Source organism: Branchiostoma lanceolatum, chromosome 1, assembly GCF_035083965.1.
Source record: "Branchiostoma lanceolatum isolate klBraLanc5 chromosome 1, klBraLanc5.hap2, whole genome shotgun sequence".
Taxonomy (NCBI): Eukaryota; Metazoa; Chordata; class Leptocardii; order Amphioxiformes; family Branchiostomatidae; genus Branchiostoma; species Branchiostoma lanceolatum.
Window position 1 is genome coordinate 43,845,598 of NC_089722.1, and position 22,782 is coordinate 43,868,379.

At 43.0% G+C, this 22,782-nt stretch overlaps 1 protein-coding gene across 3 annotated transcripts; it reads right to left on the bottom strand.

Annotated features, from left to right (window-relative positions):
- Positions 1 to 9,031: 9,031 nt before the first annotated feature.
- On the bottom strand, positions 9,032 to 21,653 carry LOC136424969 (protein unc-93 homolog A-like). Of its 3 annotated transcripts, XM_066413636.1 has the most exons (13): positions 21,544 to 21,653; positions 20,992 to 21,351; positions 19,217 to 19,737; positions 18,111 to 18,316; positions 17,014 to 17,234; positions 16,289 to 16,395; positions 15,444 to 15,645; positions 14,904 to 15,035; positions 13,759 to 13,912; positions 13,214 to 13,384; positions 12,382 to 12,487; positions 11,381 to 11,461; positions 9,032 to 10,573 (listed from the first exon to the last, which is right to left on the bottom strand). In XM_066413636.1, exons 3-13 carry the CDS (start codon positions 19,714 to 19,716, stop codon positions 10,153 to 10,155), a joined length of 2,301 nt encoding a protein of 766 aa, XP_066269733.1. In that variant the 5' UTR covers positions 19,717 to 19,737; positions 20,992 to 21,351; positions 21,544 to 21,653; the 3' UTR covers positions 9,032 to 10,152. The 3 variants fall into 3 exon arrangements, with proteins under 3 accessions (XP_066269733.1, XP_066269726.1, XP_066269743.1); XM_066413629.1 differs by having other exon boundaries at positions 20,992 to 21,618; XM_066413646.1 differs by lacking the exon at positions 20,992 to 21,351 and having other exon boundaries at positions 21,544 to 21,614.
- Positions 21,654 to 22,782: the final 1,129 nt, after the last annotated feature.

A 22,782-nucleotide genomic window follows, 5' to 3' on the forward strand; every position in this document is an offset into this window, starting at 1 on the left:
TTTGTTTTTATATATGATGTGTTTTATTTGCCCTAGTTGTTTGTTTTTGCCGCTGGTTGTTTTATTTTATGTGCCAAAGGGTATCCACATACAGGTTTCGTAGTGTTCCCATTTGTGGTTTGACCACCAGCTGTTGGGAATAGTTGACCTAGATAAGAGACCAACAGATGGTGCGACCTCAAAGCCCACAATAGAGTAGATATTTCTCATTATTTATGCAAATTCAGTCCGAATTTGCATAATTACCACTTTAGTTTGTACATCTCTGTCCAACCCACCTACGTACCAAATATCATGAAAATCTGTCGCTTCTTTCTTCAGTTATTCTCCTTTGAATATTTTTACAAATACGCCATTGCAGTTCCAATGGCACATACCAGGGGACCCAAAATCGACCTTGACGTTTCTCCTCCCAGCACCTACCCACAAACCAAATATCATTACAATCCATCCACACGTTCTATAGTTATGCTGATTTTACGCATCCGGTGACACATACATACACACACGGTGACACAAACATACACTCACGCACACACACGCGCAAACACACTAACTTTGCATGATTTGCACTTCAGTGTGTACATCTCTGTCCTACCTACCTGCGTACCAAATAACATGAAAATCTGTTGTTCCTTTCTTCAGTTATACCCCTTAAGAACATTTTTACAAATAGGCCATTGTAGTTCCAGGGACACTAACCAGGGGGCCCGAAATCGACCTTGAGCATTCTCCTCCCAGTGCATACCCACATACCAAATATCATTACAATCCATCAACACGTTCTACAGTTATGCTGACTTTAAGCATCCGACGACACCCATGCAAACGATTTACCTCCTTACTAATGCAAATTCGGTCTCATTTGCATAGTTTGCACTTAAGTGTGTACATCTTGGTCTAACCTATCTTTGTACCAAATAACATGACGATCTGTCGATCCTCTCTTCAGTTCTTCTACATTGAAGATTTTTACAAATACGCCATTGCAGTTCCAGTCACACATGCCAGGGCGCCCAAAATCGACCTTGACCTACCTCCACTTAACACCCACCCACATACCAAAAATCATCACAATCCATGCACAGGTTCTACAGTTATGGTGACTTAAAGCATCCGGTGACACATACATACACACAAACACCAAACGCAAGCAAAACAGTATATCCATGAAAAAGCCTTTTTTCATGGAGATAACAAGAGCTTTTAAAAAAAGCTGGCGTTTCGGCTACGTTTATGAGTGTGAATTGTCTTTTCCCTTTACTTGAAGTAAAATCTGCCAGAGGAAGTCACTCAAGGGCTGTTCAGTCTATAAGAAAAATTGTCATTTTGGGAAATGAGTACTGTTTTAATAGAGAAAGGCAGATTGGGGAAAGCAATTTTGAAGTTACGTCACTTAACTTAAGTGCTTTTGAAAAAGCTGGTCTTGGCCTACAACTTGTACTTATTTGTAAAATGTACAATAGGCTCATTATAAAAGCTATCAATGTAATTATGTACATGGCACGCAATAAAACATAAAATTTGAAAAAGCACCATTGAATCATCAGCACTATGGTAATTAAGTGAAATAGAAGTTCATAACAGCTAAGGTTCTATCTAAAATGACTACCAAATGTCAAACAAATCAACAGCTACCTCATCCGTATTATTCTGTTTTTCGCATTTACAACATTTCTTCCTTATTTTCCTGGGTAATTTTGCTAAAATTCATGAAAATTCCCATAGTTTTGTGCCGAGCGGCGCCACTTTCCACGTCCGTGTTGTCTGAATGAAGTCGATACTGAACAATGGAGCATTTGCTACTGTAACAAAGGATCGCTGTTTTGCAAACAACATCAAGAGCCTCTGTTTACATCGGGGATAGAGGTTTAGTGGCGAGTGTTTTGCAAGAATCATCTTACCGCGCATAGGAGCCGCTGCACGGTATTTTCCATTACAATGACCAGAAAAATTCGAATGCCGGGTTTGGAATCTATGAAGTCCTGTTCATAAGACAAAGGCCTTGTATATATTAAATGAATATTTAAAAATAACAAATATAAAATATTTCTTTATTTATTAATGAAAAAATGATATTCATAAATATGATATTGATAGATTAATATAATATCAATATATATTTTTGATATTCAATATCTAACTAGAAAGGCAACATTTGCGAGCAAATACAGCATGTTTAGCCATGCTCCTCGCCATGCAAAAAATGGACTCCCAAAATAACAATGGACCATTCTAAAATACTTCCACTAAAAAAATGGATCAAACTTGAGTTTAAAAACAATTATCAGTCTCTCCATACAGGAGTGGAGTCTTCCAGTAGCACCTCAACACAATATGGACCAGTCCAAAACCATATCCACTTATTAATTAACAAATAAACTTCTGCTAACAAATGGACTTTTTCATAATCATTCCAGCTCAAAATTGAAATAAATAATTACAGAATCCTCCCCTTGCAAGAATGGGATATTCCGTGCCATCTCCATGTAAACTAGACCAGTGGAAAAATATCCGCTGAAAATTACACTCTTGCGCATAATCAACCCAGTTCAAAATTGAATTAAAAAAGATCAACCCAAGGGAAGAATGAAGTTTTCCATAGTATACATAATGATATATATGAAGATTTGACAGGAGAAGAAGGAAATGACCAAAAATGGGTGAAATATAAAAATGTGACACCCCTTTGTTTGAATGCATGATTCAATAGTATACACTTTGGGTTGAAAATAACGAAACCAAAAAATTCTTTGTTTAAAAAATCGTTTTGAAAGGCTGTATGGCAAACATTTGAATGAGGGCCTGTGTACATGCCAAAAAAAAAAGAGTGAACAAAGCCATGTCCTAGGAATTCCCATACCATATTTGGCATGAATACTAGCCTACACCTGCGCCATGTAATTAGATTAACTCAATTGACCAATCAGGTGGTCGCAAGGCTCACAGGCATGCAAGGCCAGGTGCAAGGCGCTTGGGGTCAATGACCTTTAGGTCATATGTAGTATTGGAAGTGACAGAAGTGGCAAATATTGTCAAGAAAGCCCAAAATAAATCGTTTTGAATATATGTATGCCAAAAATGGGAATGTAGTCCTTTAAATATTTGTTCAAGCCACATATACAGCAAATTTCAGGTCATTCGGTTGAAATACCAGGGCGCAGGAGGCCAAGATATGCTAAAAATAGCCTAAAAACCTCAATAAAATCACTTTCAAGGTCAATATCAAAAAAAGGAAAAGAACGCACATTGGTTTTTGCCTACATTACCTCTGTACCAAATTTCAGGTCATTTGGTCAAAAAATGACAGAGATGAATCGATTTGAAGATTTGACAGGAGGAGAAGAAGAAGAAGAAGAAGAAGAAGAAGAAACATGAGTAACAAGATTGGCAACATAAAAAGATGTTGCCATGGCGACGGTGGTCTCTGTTAACGTTTTCGTTTTTAGCCCACATGCAAATAAGGACCTCGCAAAAATCATATCAGTCGATCACCATCTCTACCAAAATAACACAAGTTGTCCAATGTATGAAAATCTTGTTTTCACAGAAAAAGATATCATACCATTTCCTCATAAATTATGTAAATAAGGCCCTCTTTGCAAGATTTGTGTCTAATAGTGGCCACTACTTAACTTCCAATTGGTGCAAAAATGAAATCCCCATCATTTACCACTATGGATTTATAGTATTTTGTCATTAATTATGCAAATAAAGTATCAATTTTCATAATTGATATCTATCGATATTTATCTCTTTCTCAGTTACATATGTCATGTGTTTGAGAGTCCTATAATAGAATTCAGCTGATTTATTAACTGTCCTCATTAATTATGCAAATCAGATGTTGATTTGCATAATTAGCATATGATTATGTAAATCATCACTTAAGCTATCTAAGAAATTATGATGATCCGTCATCCCCTTCTTGCGTTATTCTCTTTCAAAGTTTGAGTCAAAATCAGCTCCTGCAGTTCCAAAAAAAGCCGCTAGGGGGTCCAAATCTACAGGACATATTTTCCTAACGAAGAGCTACCCACCACTTAAAAATCATGACTATAGCATGTTCAGAAGACGAGATTTGACAAGTGAAAGTTCCCCTGCAGTACCATAGAAAGTCGCTGGGGGGGGGGCTAAAATCCAATCATTACAAGGTCTCCAACAGACCTACCTACCTACCTACAAAATATGAAGACAATACATCCAGGCATTCTTGAGTTATCGTCCCATGGACTTTCACATTCCTGTACAATTCCTAGAATTCTGGCAATCTGCACACAATATAGTAAAAATTTGGCTCGCCCCTGAGGCGTCGCCAAAAACAATATGTTTAGCCATACTAGGTATGGCTAAACATAAAAAGATATTAAAATCCATGCACGGACACGAACCCGGATCTTCTGGGTCCGAAGTGCTTCGCGTTACCAGATCGGCCAAGCTGCGGTACGTAACCCGTCACTCTGTACGTAATGCTATAACCTCACTATATGGTATCATTTATGCCGATTTTTGATCGTTTTCTTGACGAAATCATTTTTTTTCTTCTGCAACCTTGTGGAATAGATGTAATATGGTCTTTTTCCGGGATATCAAAGTCCGAAACCACAATGCAATGATATTTCCGAACAGTTGTAGCAGTTACATGCGGTCGCCCTCCTGTGTGTCATGCAAATGTAGCCTGCCTGCCTTTTCGTGCTCCCTTGCCATATAAGGCAACGGCTATACAAGGATTTGGGAACGTATTGCCATATAAGGTCTTATTGTGTGCGACACAGTGTTGAACCAAGCTTCCCTGCTTCCTGCCTGCCTGCAAGGTAAAAGCCAGGACATTGCGTTCCGGCGCGAAGGCGCCAAGACGCAAAAATGAGCCATACAAAGCTAAAATTTTAATAATCCTCTTATTCTTAATGTTATGTAAACCTTTATCTTCGCTCTAGACTATTTGAAAAAAAAAAATTATTTTTCGCCCTGTCAATCCAATTTTTTCTGAAGAAATCTGAGAAGCAACAAATTGAATTGGTACCGTGTGACCCTACCATATGAATGTTCCTTAATTGCTCTCGGGACGGGAAATGGATTGGATGGTTATGATTTTACAGTTCTCGTACTCATGGCACAACAACATGCGGACCTGTAACGTTATAACGGGAACATTGGGCCACGGGAAGTTAGTTTTAGGGATGAGGTCTAGCCTCCGTTGCAGTCCTTTTCCCCGCAGCTTTTTTTTTTCAATTTTTTTTGGGGGGGGGGGGGGGGGGGGGCGCCGCGTATCTGCTTGGGATCCCGTATCCGCCGTGCCCCTGTGTCCGCTCTAGACCCCGTGTCTGCTGCTGGGGAAGGACTGCGCTTTTTCGGCTTCAAGAAGGGCCCATCAAAAAACACTTATCACCATTGCCATGGATGTGCGAACTTCCCGTAATAAACACGGCCAGCGCAGGGAAATCTTCACGCCCCTTTGAGCAGCGACAACGTCCTAACGGTTGCCGGGATGTCTTTTTAAAACACGACGGACGGACACCAAAATAAACAACCTTTCGCATTCTTATGCTTTTTACATCCATCGAAGTTGCTATAATGATTTTGTCGTGCAAGGAAACGTGGCTCAAACACGTCCTACAAAGCGTGAGAAAGCTGTAATAAAGTTTCTCCGCGCACGCTGCGCTAGACAATGGCCGATCATAATCTAACCCCTGACCCTTTGTTGTCTTCTTTGTCGTAAAAGAAACACTCTAATTATAAGATCTCTTAGCTACAACGGCTGAATCCACAGAAGATATCAGCAATAGAAAGAAACATCAGACCACATTTGAGACAATTTGTAACTCGACTTTGAAGACAACATGATAATCATTTGCAAGGAAGCATGCGTCACTTCACGTGGGCTTTGTGCAACGTAACATTTGAATTGCTTCTCGCGGTAGTGTGAATTACTTCTCCCGGTAGTGTGAATTACTTCTCGCGGATACATTAATTGCCTTTCTTGAAGCCTAATAAGCGCAGTCCTTCCCCAGCAGCAGACACAGGGTCTACAGCGGACACAGGGGCACGGCGGATACGGGATCCCAAGCAGATACGCGGCGCCCCCCGCCCCCCCTCCCCCCACAAAAAAAAATTGAAACAAAAAAAAAGGTGCGGGGAAAAGGACTGCAACCCCAGCAGCAGACACAGGGTCTACAGCGGACACAGGGGCACGGCGGATACGGGATCCCAAGCAGATACGCGGCGCCCCCCCCCCCCACAAAAAAAAAACTGTCCAGGCAGCTAAAATCAAAACCAGGAGAAGCCAGACTGTTGCGCAGCGCAGAAGATCGAAGAAAAGCAGAAAAGAACTTTGCAACACTGCCAACAGACCTGAGTAAGATGTGTCAGAGACTGTCATTCTCGAATACTACTTTTAAGCCATAGCTGAAGGTGTAGGGCTGATGTGAATAAGTAGTCGAAGGGCCAAGCATCGAATATTCGATTCTACTTCCGGGTTTTTCTAAAACGGCACAAGATCGAACATCGTTGACACGAGTAGCGCGGGGACGAGAGGCCAGGTTAGCTTCTGACGTTTAACCGTTTACCCGCAAAATAAACACCGAGGGCCGGTGATAACGATGAGATCAAGAAGATAAGGACCGATTTGAGCCCTTTTTGTAGCTAAACTCTCAATTATACATGTTTTTCTCCTGATAATTTGGCGAATATTTGGGTCTGACGTCAGGGATTTGTTAACAGGCTTATTTCTAGTCAGTATGCTAGAAACCATACTCTCGTATGCTAGAAACCATCCTCCCCACCCTAGGCCTTCTCCCGTTATATTGATTTGTACATACCCCGCGGGAGAGGTAGACAGGAGAGTTTGATAAAGCATAGGTATATGGGACAGTACATTGTTGCCGTATATGATTTTTATACACAACTATCTAGTGACTACACTCTGTGGCCGTGGGATGCCCGCAATTGGACACGGCGCAAAAGGACTGGGTACGACACAAACTTCCGGGTACGGCAGGAAATTTGAGTGGGTACCGCAAAAATCACCGGGCACAGCACGAATTTGTAGCGGGTACGGTCCGAATTACTAGGTACGGCATAAATGAGTTTTGTGGGGTGTTATAGAGGCCCGCGCCCAACATCGGTCAGGGCGGAGCCAGTCACTTTCTCGGACAGTGGAGTTGGCATTGCACAAACTAAATAAAGTCTGTGGTTAACAGGTAAACATGTATATAATTGAATACTTTATGCACTTTGTGACAGCTCAGTGTCATCACAATCAGCAGATTATTTCCACAGTCAGCAAAACCAAAGTTGATCTATATCTGTACGCGTAAAACCCATTACAAACTGAGTATGATGTTGATCCAGAGCTAACAAGACTGTCCTTCACATATATAAACAAAATGTTCAAGTTGACCTGCACCTGTTTACGTCTTTGAGCGTGAACAACTCTAACAAGAGGAGAAGGGGGCTGTTTCATTGTATGAAATCACCGGGAGGACAAACTTACATTATGTTATAGTACAGAACAGCCTTATCGAAATTACCTGAGCGACCGCGTTCCAATGTACAGCGCACAAGCAGCCGCGTCTTATACAGAGCTAAGATTGCTACGCCATCAACCATTTGCATCTACAATAAGCTAAACGATATAATTGAAGATAATGAGTAATTTTCCTGGAAATCATGACACACGTTTGCGAAAGGTTTCAGGAACTCTACGTGCTTATCATATCGATAAAAACAAGACGGCCAGGTTCATCGGCTTCATGCTCACGGGGTAGAACGCGCGAGGAGCCGCGTCTTCATAACGGAGTGAACATTTTCTATATGAGTGCTGCGCTCCCCTATATTCAAGTCGACAATAAGCTGTATATGAGATAAAAGCCATGGTTTCTAAAAATCGGTTCACAAATTTTCACGATGATTCATGAACTTAACATGCTTACAACGCCGTTTAACTTTTGACCGCGAAGTTCCATGATTGCACGGAGAGCTACCGCGCGCGCAGGTAGAACGCGCTAGGTGCGGCGTCTTCATAACGGAGTGAACATTTTCAGTATTCTACGTCGTGTACTCAACTATCTAAATCAACATCAAACTACCTACCAATGGAAAGCTAAAGTTTGAGAGAATCAACATACAAATCATAAGAGGGTTAGTGAATTCTTGGTGTTTACGACGCCGTGACAAAGATAAACATCAAGTCCCGCGGTTTCTGCTCCGCCGACGCGTTCCAATTGTGTTCGGAACGCGCGAGGCGCCGTGTCTTGTTTTTCAACAAAGTGAACATTTTCTATACGAGTGCTGCGCTCCCCTGTTTTCAAATAAACAATAAATTATATATCAAATGAAAGGCAAGGTTTCTGGAAATCAGCACAGATATTTTCAAGAATATTCATGAACGCTACATACCTGCTGCAAGCCATCCAAAATGGCGTAAAATACGCAATGTTCAGTGGATAATTTCTTATAGTGTGACTCATTTAACACCAATAAGTTGGCCACCGGTGAGCGCACCAATGCTTGTTTTTTAAGCACGCCAAATTTCATAGACCTGCAGTCAACCAACTTTCTGCTAGGCGTGTTAAAGTAGAGCCTACTTGAGGGTATTTTCACGGGAGAGGTGCGTTGCGTCGTTTTAGCGTTTTAACAAAATAAGCGTGTTCTAGAGCGTTGGCCCTTCGACTATAAGGACTTTACTGTGTCTTTGATTATAATTTGATATGTTTGCGATCATACGAAGATGTCTGTGGATTTATTTGTTTATTCTTACTTCCTATATTTGTATTTGTTCTGTGTGACAAAGTACGTGACATTACATAATTATATTAACGCTTTTATCTACATGTATCTATTTATTCATCAATTTTCGTTGTTCTCTTCCGCCAAAATAGGCTTTATACCAGGGAGCCCAGAACGGGTAAACAGAATTCACTAAACAAACTTAAGAGGTTTGAAATGTGTTTGAAAAATTTTCATAGAAATCAACCTCTTGGAATTCATTAAACATTGTTTCACACAACGCAGTGAGACGAAGAAAGCAATCGGCTGTTGAAGTCTTTGACTTTATTGATGAGCTTGCAAGTTATACTTACAGTCTTACAACATGCAAGGTGGTTTTAAACCTCCTTGCAACATGTAGTTATCTGTTTATAACCAACAGGCCGATGACTTTGTCATCTCATCGGTTCATTATGACACCAAACAATTGTAAAAACCCAAAGGGGCGAGAATCAAGTAAAAGAATTCATTTATCTACAAGTACAAAATTTATCTATCATTTGTTACACAATGCAAAATGTTCATGATTCCTGGTAACAATTACAGTAAAATGTATGACACAAACTTTAAACAAACTACTCTGCCATTGTATGACAGCACTTCACATAGTTTAATTTGGTCTCGAGAGAAAAAGAGAGAGGAAAAAAAAACACTACAACTTTGGGCCACTAAGTAATACTCAGACACTATAATCAGTAATGTTATCCAGTTAAATCACTGAACACAGGAGCCTGAATGTCCCTAAAACTTATATACTCTGGACAAAATTGTGTAAATATGTATATACTATGAAATGTTATGTGTATGTGTACCAATGTAATGTATATGTTATCATGTATATGACTCCAGGAAGAGTAGTGAATTGCATCCGTGTAATTCACTAATGGATGTCATTTTAACAATAAACAACAAAATGCTCAGAGAATTACATACTTTTCAAGTGAAGGGAATTTGTTCCACATTCTAGCAGTTGAATAAGTCTTAACTGCATTACAAACTGGCAGCAACCCTTTCTACATTGCAACACTTCACTTCCATATTAACACTATATAGAAGATAAATATAGATGGAGATTTCCCTTTGCTCAGGACTCTATACAAGAACAATGTACTCCTTTGTTCATGTACAGTTAATATTTTACTTAGTTCTAGCATCCACAGTTAGTATAAAAACTATAATAATAGTTGCAAAATAACAGTTCTTGTAGGGTGAAACAAAGGTTTTGTCTCAGTTTTCATGTTAATTTTCCAGATTGGCATGATTTTTTAGATATGATAACCAACAAATTAATTTGTTGTGTCCATCAAATCACTGTGGCACATTTGTTATGACTTACAGTAACGTTAGGAGTCCGCAGGGAGAAGTTCAAGTACTGAAAACTCCTCCCTACACCTCAATGTCATCCTCCCGACCTCTGCCCCCAAATAACCTAAAACCCCTGACCCCTTGACCCCTGTTCAGCAGCTCCTCTTCGTCGTCCTCAATCATCGCCCTGCGACCCACAATTGGGTCGTTCTCAAGGTCAATGTCATCCTCTTCTATCATCGCCCTGCGACCCATGATGGGGTCGTTCTCAGGGTCAAACTCAAGGTCCACCTCAGGGTCATCTTCGTCAAGGTCGACCCCCTCATGGTGCCCCCCCTGCCTGGCCTCCTCACGCAGGTTGTCGAAGTTGATGTTGGGGTCGGGGTGCCAGGGCGCGCCGGGGTTACGGAGGTCATCCTCCCGGTCCTCCCCATCATCCTCATCATCCTCCGCATCATCCTCATCCAGCTCAGGGTTCAGGGGCTGCTGCACGCTGCGGTACCTGGTATAAAAGATGAATGTTAAATTGTGCTTATACTATGAGTCATCACCTGTAACATGCTAATAAAATGTAAAGAACTGATGCAGTTTTATCATTATAGATTATACAGTTTGTAAAATCTATAAAAATCATAACGTTCCGACCATGCGGGAACGATGCTACTATAACAGTAAAATGATGTTATAACCTTTGCCGGAAGGTTATGTTTTGCACAGCATTCGTGTGTGTGTTAGTGTGTCTGTTAACAGTATAACTCGAGAATGCCTGGATGGATTGTCTTCAAACATGGTATGTGGTTAGGCCAGGGCTCGAAATTCATCTTTGGGAATAGGTGCACTGGTGCACCCAACTAAAAAAATTGGGTGCACAGAAAGAATATTGGGTGCACCAGATAAAATAAAGTTGAATGTTCTTCAGAACGTAATTACAAAGTTTAACGCTGCTGCCTTTCTTAAGAACTTCAATCTGTAATTCTATAGCTAACTTCAAAATTTCAAACAAATAATACATTAAATAAAGTACAGCAAAAAGTTATCATGCTGTTTTTTATACTTACATTTCAAGAATATTCTGTATACTAGTGTACAATAGTACCTTAACCCTATAGGCTACAAAAATATCTAGGTGCACTGGTGCACCCACAGTCAAAAATTAGGTGCACAGCTCGAATTTTGGGTGCACTGGGTGCACATGCACCCACTATTTCGAGCCCTGTTAGGTGTTCTTGAGACCTTGACATGATTAGATTTTGGGCCCCCTGGTGGCTTGTTTGGTATGATTTTATTGAAAAGTTGACTGTCCCCTCACCTCCACTCAAACAGCCCGTACATCCCCAGAGAGATGACGAACATGGCGATCAGCAGACTCAACTTCACCAGGATGGAGAAGCTGGAAAACAGAAAAGTTAGAGAGTCAGCTGTTCCACAGAACATTCTTACGATTTAGAAAAAAGTAAGGCCATTTAACCAATTCATTTCCTTGCTTCTTAGAGATGAACATTTTAAAGGAGAAACTTCCTTTTTTTAACGAACTCGCTCAGTGCAAGGCCATAGGGGGCCACGCCTCTAAGCACTGAACTAATTGTTACTGTAGCAGCATCTCTTTACCGTAGGTCAGAAACATCAATGCTTGTGACAAGCATGACTTCACTGACCCATTAGGAGAAGCAGGGGTTACGAAGGCTGCTCGGGAAATTCCCTACCCAATTATAGTCTTTTTTAGGCCGGCATGTTTTGATTCACCTTGATTGAAAGTTAGGCAATCGTGCAAGATAATAACCAATCTGAGACTAGAGATAATAAGACTAGATCCCGTCTACAGACACACAGAAAACAAAACATTTGTATTGAAAATTAATCCCTAAAGTCTAGGAGGTTTAATGAAATATAAAAACTTGTGTCATTTACATCTGGTTGCAGTACACAACAAAAGTGACGGGGCACATGCACACATGTAGAAAGAGAATCAACTCTTTACCTGTCTCTGTACCAGAAGGCAAGCTTAACTCCAGTACACAACAAAAGTGATAGGGGGCACAGGTAGAAAGATAACTCTTTACCCGTCTCTGTACCAGAAGGCGAGCTTAACTGCAGTACACAACAAAAGTGATAGGGGGCACAGGTAGAAAGATAACTCTTTACCCGTCTCTGTACCAGAAGGCGAGCTTAACTGCAGTACACAACAGAAGTGATAGGGGGCACATGTAGAAAAAGACTAACTCTTTACCCGTCTCTGTACCAGAAGGCGAGCTTAACTGCAGTACACAACAAAGGTGATAGGGGGCGCATGTACACAATGAAGAAACGTACCCGTCTCTGTACCAGAAGGCGAGCGACATCCCGATGATGCTGAAGAGGCGGAAGTTGGAGAAGGCGACCTCCGTCCGCTTGTGGTAGAACATGATCCCAAGCAGACCTGAGGAGAAAGACAACAAAATGTTCCTGAAGTTTGTCCCAGCATGCTTGTCATTCAACGACAGATTTTAAAGGTAGATAATGGCTCACACTAAAGAATGACGTGCCTAGAATCTTTCTGAACATTTTTCTTGTTATCTTACTTTCATTATTTTGTATATTTCATTTTCTTACCATTTTTTTCTGTTTCATTTCTTTTACTAGTTACTGTAAATCCCTTTAATATAGCGGCAGGAAAATATAGCGTTTGGGGGAAATGGAGTAGGTCACGGCACTTGATTTTAACGGTGGGAACAGACATGACTGTCTCAGATATTAGTGATCAAATATTAGCGATGATGAAATTTCAGTGGTTGACTAGTGACCGTTAAATCAGCTAAAATTAAATCAAGAATTACAGTATACTTTTCTGACACCTCTTCCATCATGGTGTGGATGACAGATTTCAGTTTTTCATAAGTAGATGAAGGTTAAAATGAAGGGACGACGTGCTTACTTTTTCATCGTTTTATATTTTTTTTCATTTTCTTATATATCTTTTGAATTTGTTTTCACTTACTTTTGAGGAAGACCTGCCAGATGATCGTCATCATTTTGATATTTCATGTTCTGGAGATACTATGGTCACAAATTTTGGTCGTTTGATAGCTCTTGTGCTCAGAGAGAAGTGACATGATTTTGAACCTCCTAGCGGCCAGGTCAGGAATTACCAAAATTGAGTACTCACTGTTGAGGAAGACCTGCCAAATGGCATCGCACACGCCGAGGCAGGCCACGACAGCGAAGAATGCTCCGATGTTCGGTGGAACGACGAACGGGGGGCCCAGGTGACTCAGGTCCGGCTCTCGCTTTAGCAGGAATGATTGAGGCGACCACAGCAGCAGGGTGATCAGTAGCGCTGAGGGCAGAAGGAATTAATCAAAGATTGAGTGGAGACAGAGGGCTCAGGTCCGGGTCTCTCTGCTGCAGGAACGATCTCAGTGTCCACAGCAGCGGTGTGATCAGGCACAAGGAATCAATCAATCAATCAATCAATGACTGAATGTCTGAGTCCTTTATTGCCCGGTTAGACTTGGCCGCTTTTGTAACAAGTACATGACGTATATGGGGTTCGGTAAACAATGGCGTTAATGGGAAACGGTTTGGGATTTCACAATCCTTTGCAGTTCGCCGGTTTTTGCAACAAAGCGTATTGCAATTAACTGGTTTCTACTGTAATAAGTATACCATTATCTAGACTTGTGTTAATGAAACAAAGCCCAAAGTTCTCACCCAGATTGAGAGCTGCGCCGACTGCCACGATGCCCAGCCGTCCCACGCGAGGTAGGGCGTAGCCGATCACCAGCGCCGCCAGGCCGCTGCACAGGCCGTAACTCGCCATGATGAAGCCCGACCACATGCTGCCCGTGCCGCAGAACGCGTACGACTGGGGAGGGGGAGACATGGTCGAAATTTCAGCAAAATAAGATTAAAAATAGCCTGCAAGTTCATCTGTGTTGGTAGAAGTGTTGTGCTTTGATGTCTATGGATGCTTAGGTTAGATGCAAGATTCAGGAAGGATTGAGACTGTAGATGTGAGTGAATCCAGGTTTATTCTGTTTTCCAGCATGGTTGCTGGGGGAGTGAGGCATCATGGGATACAAGGCCCCCTAGGTGTATTTCTACTGCCTAATGATTTACATGAACATGTAAAAAGAAGTCATTCTGAAACAAGTTTTAACTGTTGAATTACCAACACAAAATCTCAGCTGTGGATTGCTCATTCCTGGACAAAGACTGGTGTTGTACAGTCAAAAATTTAAGTAAGTCCAATTTTTGTGTTAGCAATTACAGTTAATACTTGTTACAAGATTAAAGATACTAAAGTTCATCTGTGACAGTAATTGTTAATCGTGTTAAAGTTAAAGTCCTTCCCCCACCAGGTGGTGCACAAGGGCGGTGCTGTACTGAGCTGTGTGTCATTGTTGTCTCCGTTTTCCTGCTTTTCCCAGTGTCTGTAAACCGCTAAACTTGAGGGAGAGAGATATTCAAATGAAAACTCATCTGCGACAGTCGACGAAGACAAAGGCCTGCTGCATGCCTGTGAAGACGATGGGTTGGGGTTGGGGGTAAGGGTTAGGGTTTGGAGTTAGGGGTCAGGGTAAGGGTTATGGTTAGGGTTCAGATTGGGGTTAGGGTTCAGTACTTACATCAACGAAGTCGATGAAGACGAAGGCCTGCTGCATGCCTGTGAAGATGATGGGTTTGGGTAAGGGTTAGGGGTTAGGGTTTAAGGGTCAGGGGTTAGGGTTAGGGTTCAGTACTTACATCAGCGAAGTCGATGAAGACGAAGGCCTGCTGCATGCCTGTGAAGATGATGGGTTAGAGTAAGGTTTAGGGGTTAGGGTTAGGGTCAGGGGTTAGGGTTCAGTACTTACATCAGCAAAGTCGATGAAGACGAAGGCCTGCTGCATGCCTGTGAAGACGATGAGAGGGATCAGCAGCCGCAGACGCCACTCGCCCCACATGCGCGGGATCTTCGTCACGATCAGCCAGAAATAGCGCTGGACCTGGCAGAAAATACAGGGAAATCTTAAAACCTATTCTTGGCTGACAAGCAAAATATATTGAATGGCAGGTGATGATTTTTCTATCACAATTTGCTGAAATACCTGCAAACCTATCAGACCAACCCTGCTAAGTCCATTAAAAACCAACAAATTAAATTTTGTAAGGCCAAATACAGAGCAAAATATGTAATAATTGTGTGTTCATAATGCTATTATTACTAGTGCAGAGAATACTGAATGGAAAAGTAGCAGCTGACTGAGAACAGAAGAGTTTGCTGATGGCATCATTAAATTGTCAAACTATCTGTACGTTGCTTTTACACTGACATACACGTGACTTTAGAATGATGCAGGATTTGGCTTGCTTGTTTGCTTTTCTTTTTGATGTCTGTTTATCATCCGACCCACCTTCATCTGGTTGCGTGAGTCCTCTGTACTGCGGGTGAGTTTGCGGGTCATGAGGAGGCTGGTTGTCATGCCGACGACCCCCAGGAACAGGAGGATGCTGACGATGCAGAAGGTGACGAGCGCGCTGTCGATGAACGGGACCAGGCACTCGTTCCGCCGTTCCCCCCAGCTGCACACCATGTCGTAACGCACGTTTCCCCTCCTGTAGAGGTGGGGGGAAGTGACAGTATTAGTAACAGTATCAGTAAGTAGCAGCACTGGAACCTTACTTATCAGACTGTCCATGAACTATAAATACATTGACATCATCATCGCTCCTGGTCGTTGAAATGCAGTCAAACTTGTACATGTAACCAGCTCTTCCTAAGTAGCCTCTACCAGGCCCCACGGATCGCTGGGGAAATAGTAGAAATTGGCCAAGTAGAGAGAATTGTATGAAGGAGTCGGCTACAGAGAGAGGGTCCAATCTGCAATCCTACGGAGCCTGCAAGTGAAACCCTGGCAACAATTCTCTCTATAGCCGGCAGAGTTAGTCTGGTAGAGACTAATACCTAAGGACCATATTGCCTGAATGTGACCACTTTTTGGTGGTCCCGTAGATAATTTTTACCCTTGACAAGAACTGAGACTCCTGTCAACCTGCAGTTAAGACAAAGGCCGCTAGAGGGATTCAAACTTGTGTTTCAGGATCTAAGCTCATAATTAGCCATGTGCAGAGAAATCAATTAATCCTTTTCTACCATCCTGCTCATTTGTTTTTGATCTGTCTGTTTGTTTACTCGACCGAATGTCAGGCCTGCTCCTGGAGAGTAGACGTCTGTTTGTTTGTTTGTTTGTTTACTTACCCACAGGTGAGGTTGCCGACCTGCTCCCGGAGGCTGTAGACGTCCATGGTGTCGTTACGGAAAACGAACTGCAGCGAGAAGGCCAGGTTCTCCCACGTGGGCGCCATCTGCAGAGGTCAAACTCATCAATTAACTTTCCAATCAATCAATCAATCAATCAATCAATCAATCAATCATTCAATTGGTCAATCAATCATTCAGCTAATCAAACCTGACCACTACAAACTTACTGAGGTTATACATGTGTAGATTGAATCATTTCATCTGGGAAGGTTAGTTAATTAAGTATCTAATCAATCCATCCATCAAAGGGATCATGTACTTTCACTTTCTAAATTCTCACCTGGAAGTGATCACTTTCTAATGTCTCACCTGGATGTGATGACTTTCACTTTCTAAATTCTCACCTGGAAGTGATCACTTTCTAATGTCTCACCTGGATGTGATGACTTTCACTTTCTAAATTCTCACCTGGAAGTGATCACTTTCTAATGTCTCACCTGGATGTGATGACTTTCACTTGCTAATGTCTCACCTGGAAGTGATCACTTTCACTTTCTCACCTGGAAGTGATGACTTTCACTTTCCAAGTTCTCACCTGGAAGTGATGACTTTCACTTTCTAAATTCTCACCTGGAAGTGATCACTTTCTAATGTCTCACCTGGATGTGTTGACTTTCACTTTCTTAATTCTCACCTGGAAGTGATGACTTTCCCTTTCTCACCTGGAAGAGGAAGAAGAAGATGCCGTTGAACCTGCAGATGAAGGTGTCCTGGTGCGCGACTGTGTCGGTCAGCCGGCCGTAGCGGATGGCGGTCAGCGTGACCAGGCGGCCCTGCGAGGCCCACACCGGCCCGGTGGCCAGACCGGCCAGCGCCGCGGCCACGTTCTGCGTGTACGGGCTGTCCGGCATGTAGTAGAGCGCCGTGAAGATCGTGATGAACCCTGGGGAAAATAACACATAAGGTAATATATGAGAGAATGTACAATTACCCGTGACAGAAAAGAAAGGTGATAAAAGTGAAAAAATGATCTTGATTCTTGAACCTGAGTTAAGCTCACTGAAGACTCTTCCACTGGTCGTGACAGAGAAGACAGACGCCATGTAACGATAACGGATGTATGAAAAGTCAATCTTACAATAAAAGACTTGACTAGACAAGTACTCTTGTTTGCCCTCTGTGTACCTGGCTTTAAAAGGGGACTCAACCCCAGAAGCAGGTGTTATTTGTTTCAAAAAACACATTTCTTCTCTCTCAAAATCAACCATCATCACAGGTTAACAAAGAAATGTACCAGTCATAATCCACATGTTTAGCCAGGGATGTCTCTAGATCTGATACTCTCTGACAGAAGTTGTCAGTGACAGGCCATATCACGTGAGGTATGATCTGTCTGGGGTAGTGTTCTGGCCTTTTCTATATCTATCTATATCTATATAGCTGGTATAACCGCCATTCGGCGTAACACAACAGCTTCGCAGGCACGCGGCCCGGCAGCAGCTGGTTATATTACACTGAACGGCCTGTCACGTCTAACCTTCGCATATCTAACTGCATGCAATGTTTAAAGCTATCTAATGAGGATGCGTCCACTGTACTTGGTTGTAACGAGTTTCAAGTACAGTACTTTTACACTGGTACAGGATAAATCGCCCAGTCCAAGGAAAGTACGATTGTACCAGGGTATAATCTGGCGAGGAAACTCACCCAGGCCGAGGAAGAAGACCCACTCGCCCTGGTGTTTAACAGCCCAGAAGGTGCCCCTATAATGTCAGGCCTGGTGTGTTCTGGCCTGTTACATGTGTTACAGGAAACTCACCCAGGCCGAGGAAGGAGACCCACTTGGCGCCGATCCACTTGACGGGAATCACGGCGAAGAAGCACGAGGCAGCGCCGAGACCGAAGAGCATGGAGGTGGTGTCGTGGCCGCGACCTTTGGCCTCGTTCAGAATCTTCTCCAGGTTGAGGTTGCCATGGTGACAGGCGTACACCAGCATGAACCCCAGCGACACGCCCCAGATGGAACTGCAAGGGAAAAGGCAACAGCTTATTACACCCGTATGTTTCACACACCCCTTAACCCTGACCCTAACTAGTTACATTGGAACATAGGGGTGTCATGAACATATAGGGGTGCCGGAAGAATAGGGTGTAAGAACAAGGTGATGTCCCACATTACTCCACACTCACCCTCTTCAATGTTATCTTTCTAGATGACCTCAGATAAACCTGTAAGGGTCATCCCTTGGTGGTGTGGCGATTGTGCCACCACAACACATGAAGCAGGGATGATCGTGTTTTTTTTTCAAATTTCAAATACTCCATACAACCCTAATACCATCCTTTCTGGTCTTATCAAGTGTATTGGTTTTTAACAAAGTTTAACAAACAAACAGTTAACGACACGCCCCAGATCGAGCTGCAGGGAAACGGGCAACGGTTACACATCCTTTTTTTTTTCAAATTTCAAATTCTTCATTGTACCCCTACTGCTACCCTTTCTGGTCTTATTAACTTTATTGGCGTAAAAAAGTACAAAGTTTCATAAACAAACAGTAGATCTATTAGGTAATATGAACCTAAGTTTTGGCTTGGCATTGTTAACGATTTATATACTAGACTAGTAGTATAGCTTTTCAGCTTAGTCTCGTGCACTTTTTTTCCATACGCGCTTCAGTCTTGTGATGGTTTTTGTTGATTTTGTTTCTTCTATGTAATTTTACTTTGTGTTTTGTGTCCGCCTCTATGTGACACATGTGTTTGCATGATGCACTTTGTGAAAGTTTAATTTGTATTGAACTTTGAATACTGTTCCCAGGGCTAACTCTTTGTAATAGCCTTTGGCTAGCTGGGTAGTCCTGGCTGTACTTCTCTACAGTCGAATAAAAATCAAATCAAATCAAATCTATTCTCTGTTGTTCTTACATGTACAGCCTCTTGCATTTCCTCTTCTCCTCCCTCCTCTTCACCTCCTCCTCATTCACTTCCTCTCGCTGCTCCCCATCCCCCTCCTCCCCCTCCTCCGCCGGTACCGCAGGGGGGTCCCCGTTCTGGTACCCCCCCTCAGCCTCTGCCCCCTCACGGACGTCCCCAGCATCTTCCTGGTCGTCCTGCAGCTGTAGGTGGCCGTTCGCTAGGTGGCGCTCTTGCTCTGCTTCGTCATCGTCCGGCTCAGCGTTCATGATGAGGCCTGCAGGGCCGTTCCCATCCTCTAGGTGGCGCTGTCGTACTGCTTCATCATCATCATATGGCTCAGCATTCATGATGAGGTCTGCAAGGCCGTTCCCATTCACCAGGGGGCGCCGATGATCATGCCGCAGTACATGTCCATTGGGCAGGTTTTGCTCCTGCTCTTCCTGTTCCCCAGCCTCCTCCTCCTCCTCCTCTTCTCTTTCTGCATTGATGATCAGCTCTCCAATGTCCATAGCTGTCAGTGTTGATGTGTTCTATAGATGGATATAAAGAAGAGTTGAGTCTATATGCTTTAATTCATGAAAAAAAACTGAAATCTGCCTGCAGGCCGCTATTTATTCAGGTCATGAGGGAAGGGTCAGACAAAATATATCAAAGATACAGAATAACATGATCTTATTCCTAATAAATACATAAACATGTCTTTACACTTACATCAGGTACTACAAAAGACACATAACAAACTGAAAGTTGGCATATGGCCCTATAAATGTAGGCTCTACCAGGCTCCACAGGTCGCTGGAAAAATCATAGAAATTGGCCAAATAGATGCTAAACATGCCAGAGGAGTTAGTCAGCTATAGAAGTGGATGGCATATTGGACCCTCTCTCCGTAGCCAACTCCATATAGCATACATATTCACTCTATTTGGCCTATAGTATTCTTACTATTTTTCCAGCCATCCGCGGGGCCTAGTAGAGGCTAGCCCAGCCCTAGCCTCACTTCCAAAGAGCTTGCAAAATGTTTGCAGGTTTGTAAATAGGAAATAGTGCCCACTTCCTGTTTCTATACATTCCCTGGCAAAATATGTCTGTTATCAAGGCTCATGACTAATCTACTCCTCCAGGCAACATCACGACTACCAAGTTTCAAAACCGTGTTCACACCAACATGCCCAGACATTGTGAAATGGGAAATGGACCCAACTTCCCCTTTCTACATCTGCAGCAGACCAAATAATATTTCTCTATAACTCCTCTCACTTCTGTCTGTCTGTTGACTGAAAATATGTTATTTCTTTTGTTTTTTTTACAATTGTTATGATTTTTCAGTTGTCGAATGGCAAGCTGTTTCAAGGGTTTCTGCAATTAGAGATGTCTCTGATGATTACAGTAAATCCATTTACTTTAGCAGTAGTAGGAAAAGGTTTTAGGTTTTCGGAGTGTTTGAAATTTGTGGTTGAAACAATTCTGTAGTTTACTGTTAGTATTGATAAATTGAAAATTCTCATTTGTTGTATCATAAATTCGCGGTGGAGAGCTCACCGCGAACATAAAACCACCGTGAACATTTCGAGGTTTACAGTAATATGAGCCCTTCTGGCTTTGCTAATATCAAGGAGGTTAAATATTTAACCTCCTTGCTAATATTAAAGCAGCTAGAAAAATCATTTGACTGATCCTGTGATAAGGAAGTTTAAAATCACTGCTATGTATGCTGCATGCTGTCTCCGAGCAACCACCTGTGAAAAAGTCCTCTCACAGATCATATATCCGGTCTGACTTACCTTGTTTGTGTGCGAAACCTTTTTTCTTCAAGTAGAGTAGAGTTCTTCAAGTTCTCCCAAGTCCAAAATCACCCTTTTACGTACAATTGCAAGCTGAGAAAGAGGAACAACTGCTTCTGTGTCCGTCGCAGAATGTGACGTGTAGAATCTCAACTTCCCAAGTTCACGTGCAAGTCGCTGTTAGTCCGCGGTCCGCGGTGCCGTCCGGGGGCTGACAGGCGGGGGGTCTGAGACACACTGCGGAGACGATCTTCACCGAGGGGTTTTTAACAACTTCCTTGTCGCGTCCAACTCGGCCCAAGTCTTCCCCGGTTTGTTCTTTCTCGGTCCGAGTCCCAAACACCCTACCTAGGAGCCAATCTGGTGGCACGGTAGGGGGAAGAAAGTTAACGTTCGTGGCTAAAATCCTGAAGACGATCTTGCAGTCGAGAAAGCGGAACTATAAAAGCAAAGTCAGTCAGAGTCGTGCGTGACAGAATGTAGTGCGCCTCTCGACTGCTACAAAACGTTCACAGAGCGCCACGAATCGTCACAGAAATCACCAAGACGTACCACAACAGTCGACTTGCCTTGGACAAGGTGTTCAGCCGCTAATCATCTCTGTCGAGCTGTTTACTTGACCGTGCGGTTTGCTCCCAGTACCGGGAATTAAGGAAGTCAGTTTCGGGTCTGTTTTTTTACGTGGGACGGAAGCAGCCCGCTGATTGGCTGTGGTGTGGGAAAGCTGAGCGCTGATTGGCTGTCGTGTAGGGAACTATCCGGGGAACCCCCGCGCATAGTGTGGTGTCGATTACACATCTTCAAGCAGACGTTAGGGAGGAAGATCGTAACATTCTTAATATTTGAGGCCTGTGTAACTCAAACTTGCTCAAACTCTCACTGTTCATGGCTCTATAAATACCTGGAAGGCTGTTAGAAGGGCGAAAGAATGAAACAAAGGGCGATTTAGTCAAGCTAGCTACGCTGACATCCACTCAAAGAAACCAGCGAGTCAGAAAAACGGTGCGATCGTCACCCCAAACATCTGCTTTGGGACTGTGACCACAGTGATGGAACGTACCACATGTAAAAGATCATGGGGGTGTTTGGTGGCTCGATCCTCAGCATTTCCCTCGATGTCTTCTTTCTGACACCAAACCATCTACATTAAAGCTTCGCTATTTCTATGTCATGGCTCCAAGTAAGATGTCCTAATAGTTGGCCAAAAATTATCAAACAGCATAGCTGTCTCTACTTGTCCTGGGACGGAGAGCTGCGTCACGTGACAGCTCTCGTTCCCTGCTCCAGCTGACCCCCAGGTGACCCCACCAGTCTGCATGCACCGATCAGCTGAGCTCAAAATAACTCTCCAGAACTACAAACTACACACCTCCGGACATTTTTGGGACCCGGCAGTTTCTGTCGTCTCTGTGCGGCGTTAGAGTTCGCTAAAGTCTCCACGTTACGAGATCAGTGCAGCTTGCCCCGGTGGGAAGTGTGCCGACAGCTGTGGATCTGTTCCGCCCTGACCTGGATTTCTAGGGGTACAAGCTGCGGTACTGTGTTCCCTTACTGTTTACCTTTTATGACCCCCCCCCCCCTTTTATACGTGTGTCCGGTTCAGAGTTACGCCAGAACTTGACTACATCAGGTTAGTAACGTTAGCGAAACAAAATCTGTGAATCGGAGCAAGGAGGTTTAATCGGAGAAATCATTCTTTTGAAAACACTGGTTCTTCAGAGGTTTGCGATCTGTTCCAACCCTGACCTGGTTTTCAGCGGCGCAAGGCAACCATATAGCGGCAACTTGGTG

Bases quoted from the DNA above. Each gene is read 5' to 3' on its own strand.
- LOC136424969 (XM_066413636.1), bottom strand. From the start codon at position 19,716: ATGGACATTGGAGAGCTGATCATCAATGCAGAAAGAGAAGAGGAGGAG. The intron at 13,913-14,903 runs GTAAGTACTGAA...CCCCCTCCCCAG, and splicing joins TCTTCATCGACTTTGCTGAT to TCGTACGCGTTCTGCGGCAC. The intron at 11,462-12,381 runs GTACGTTTCTTC...TCTGTTTTCCAG, and splicing joins GCCTTCTGGTACAGAGACGG to CTTCTCCATCCTGGTGAAGT.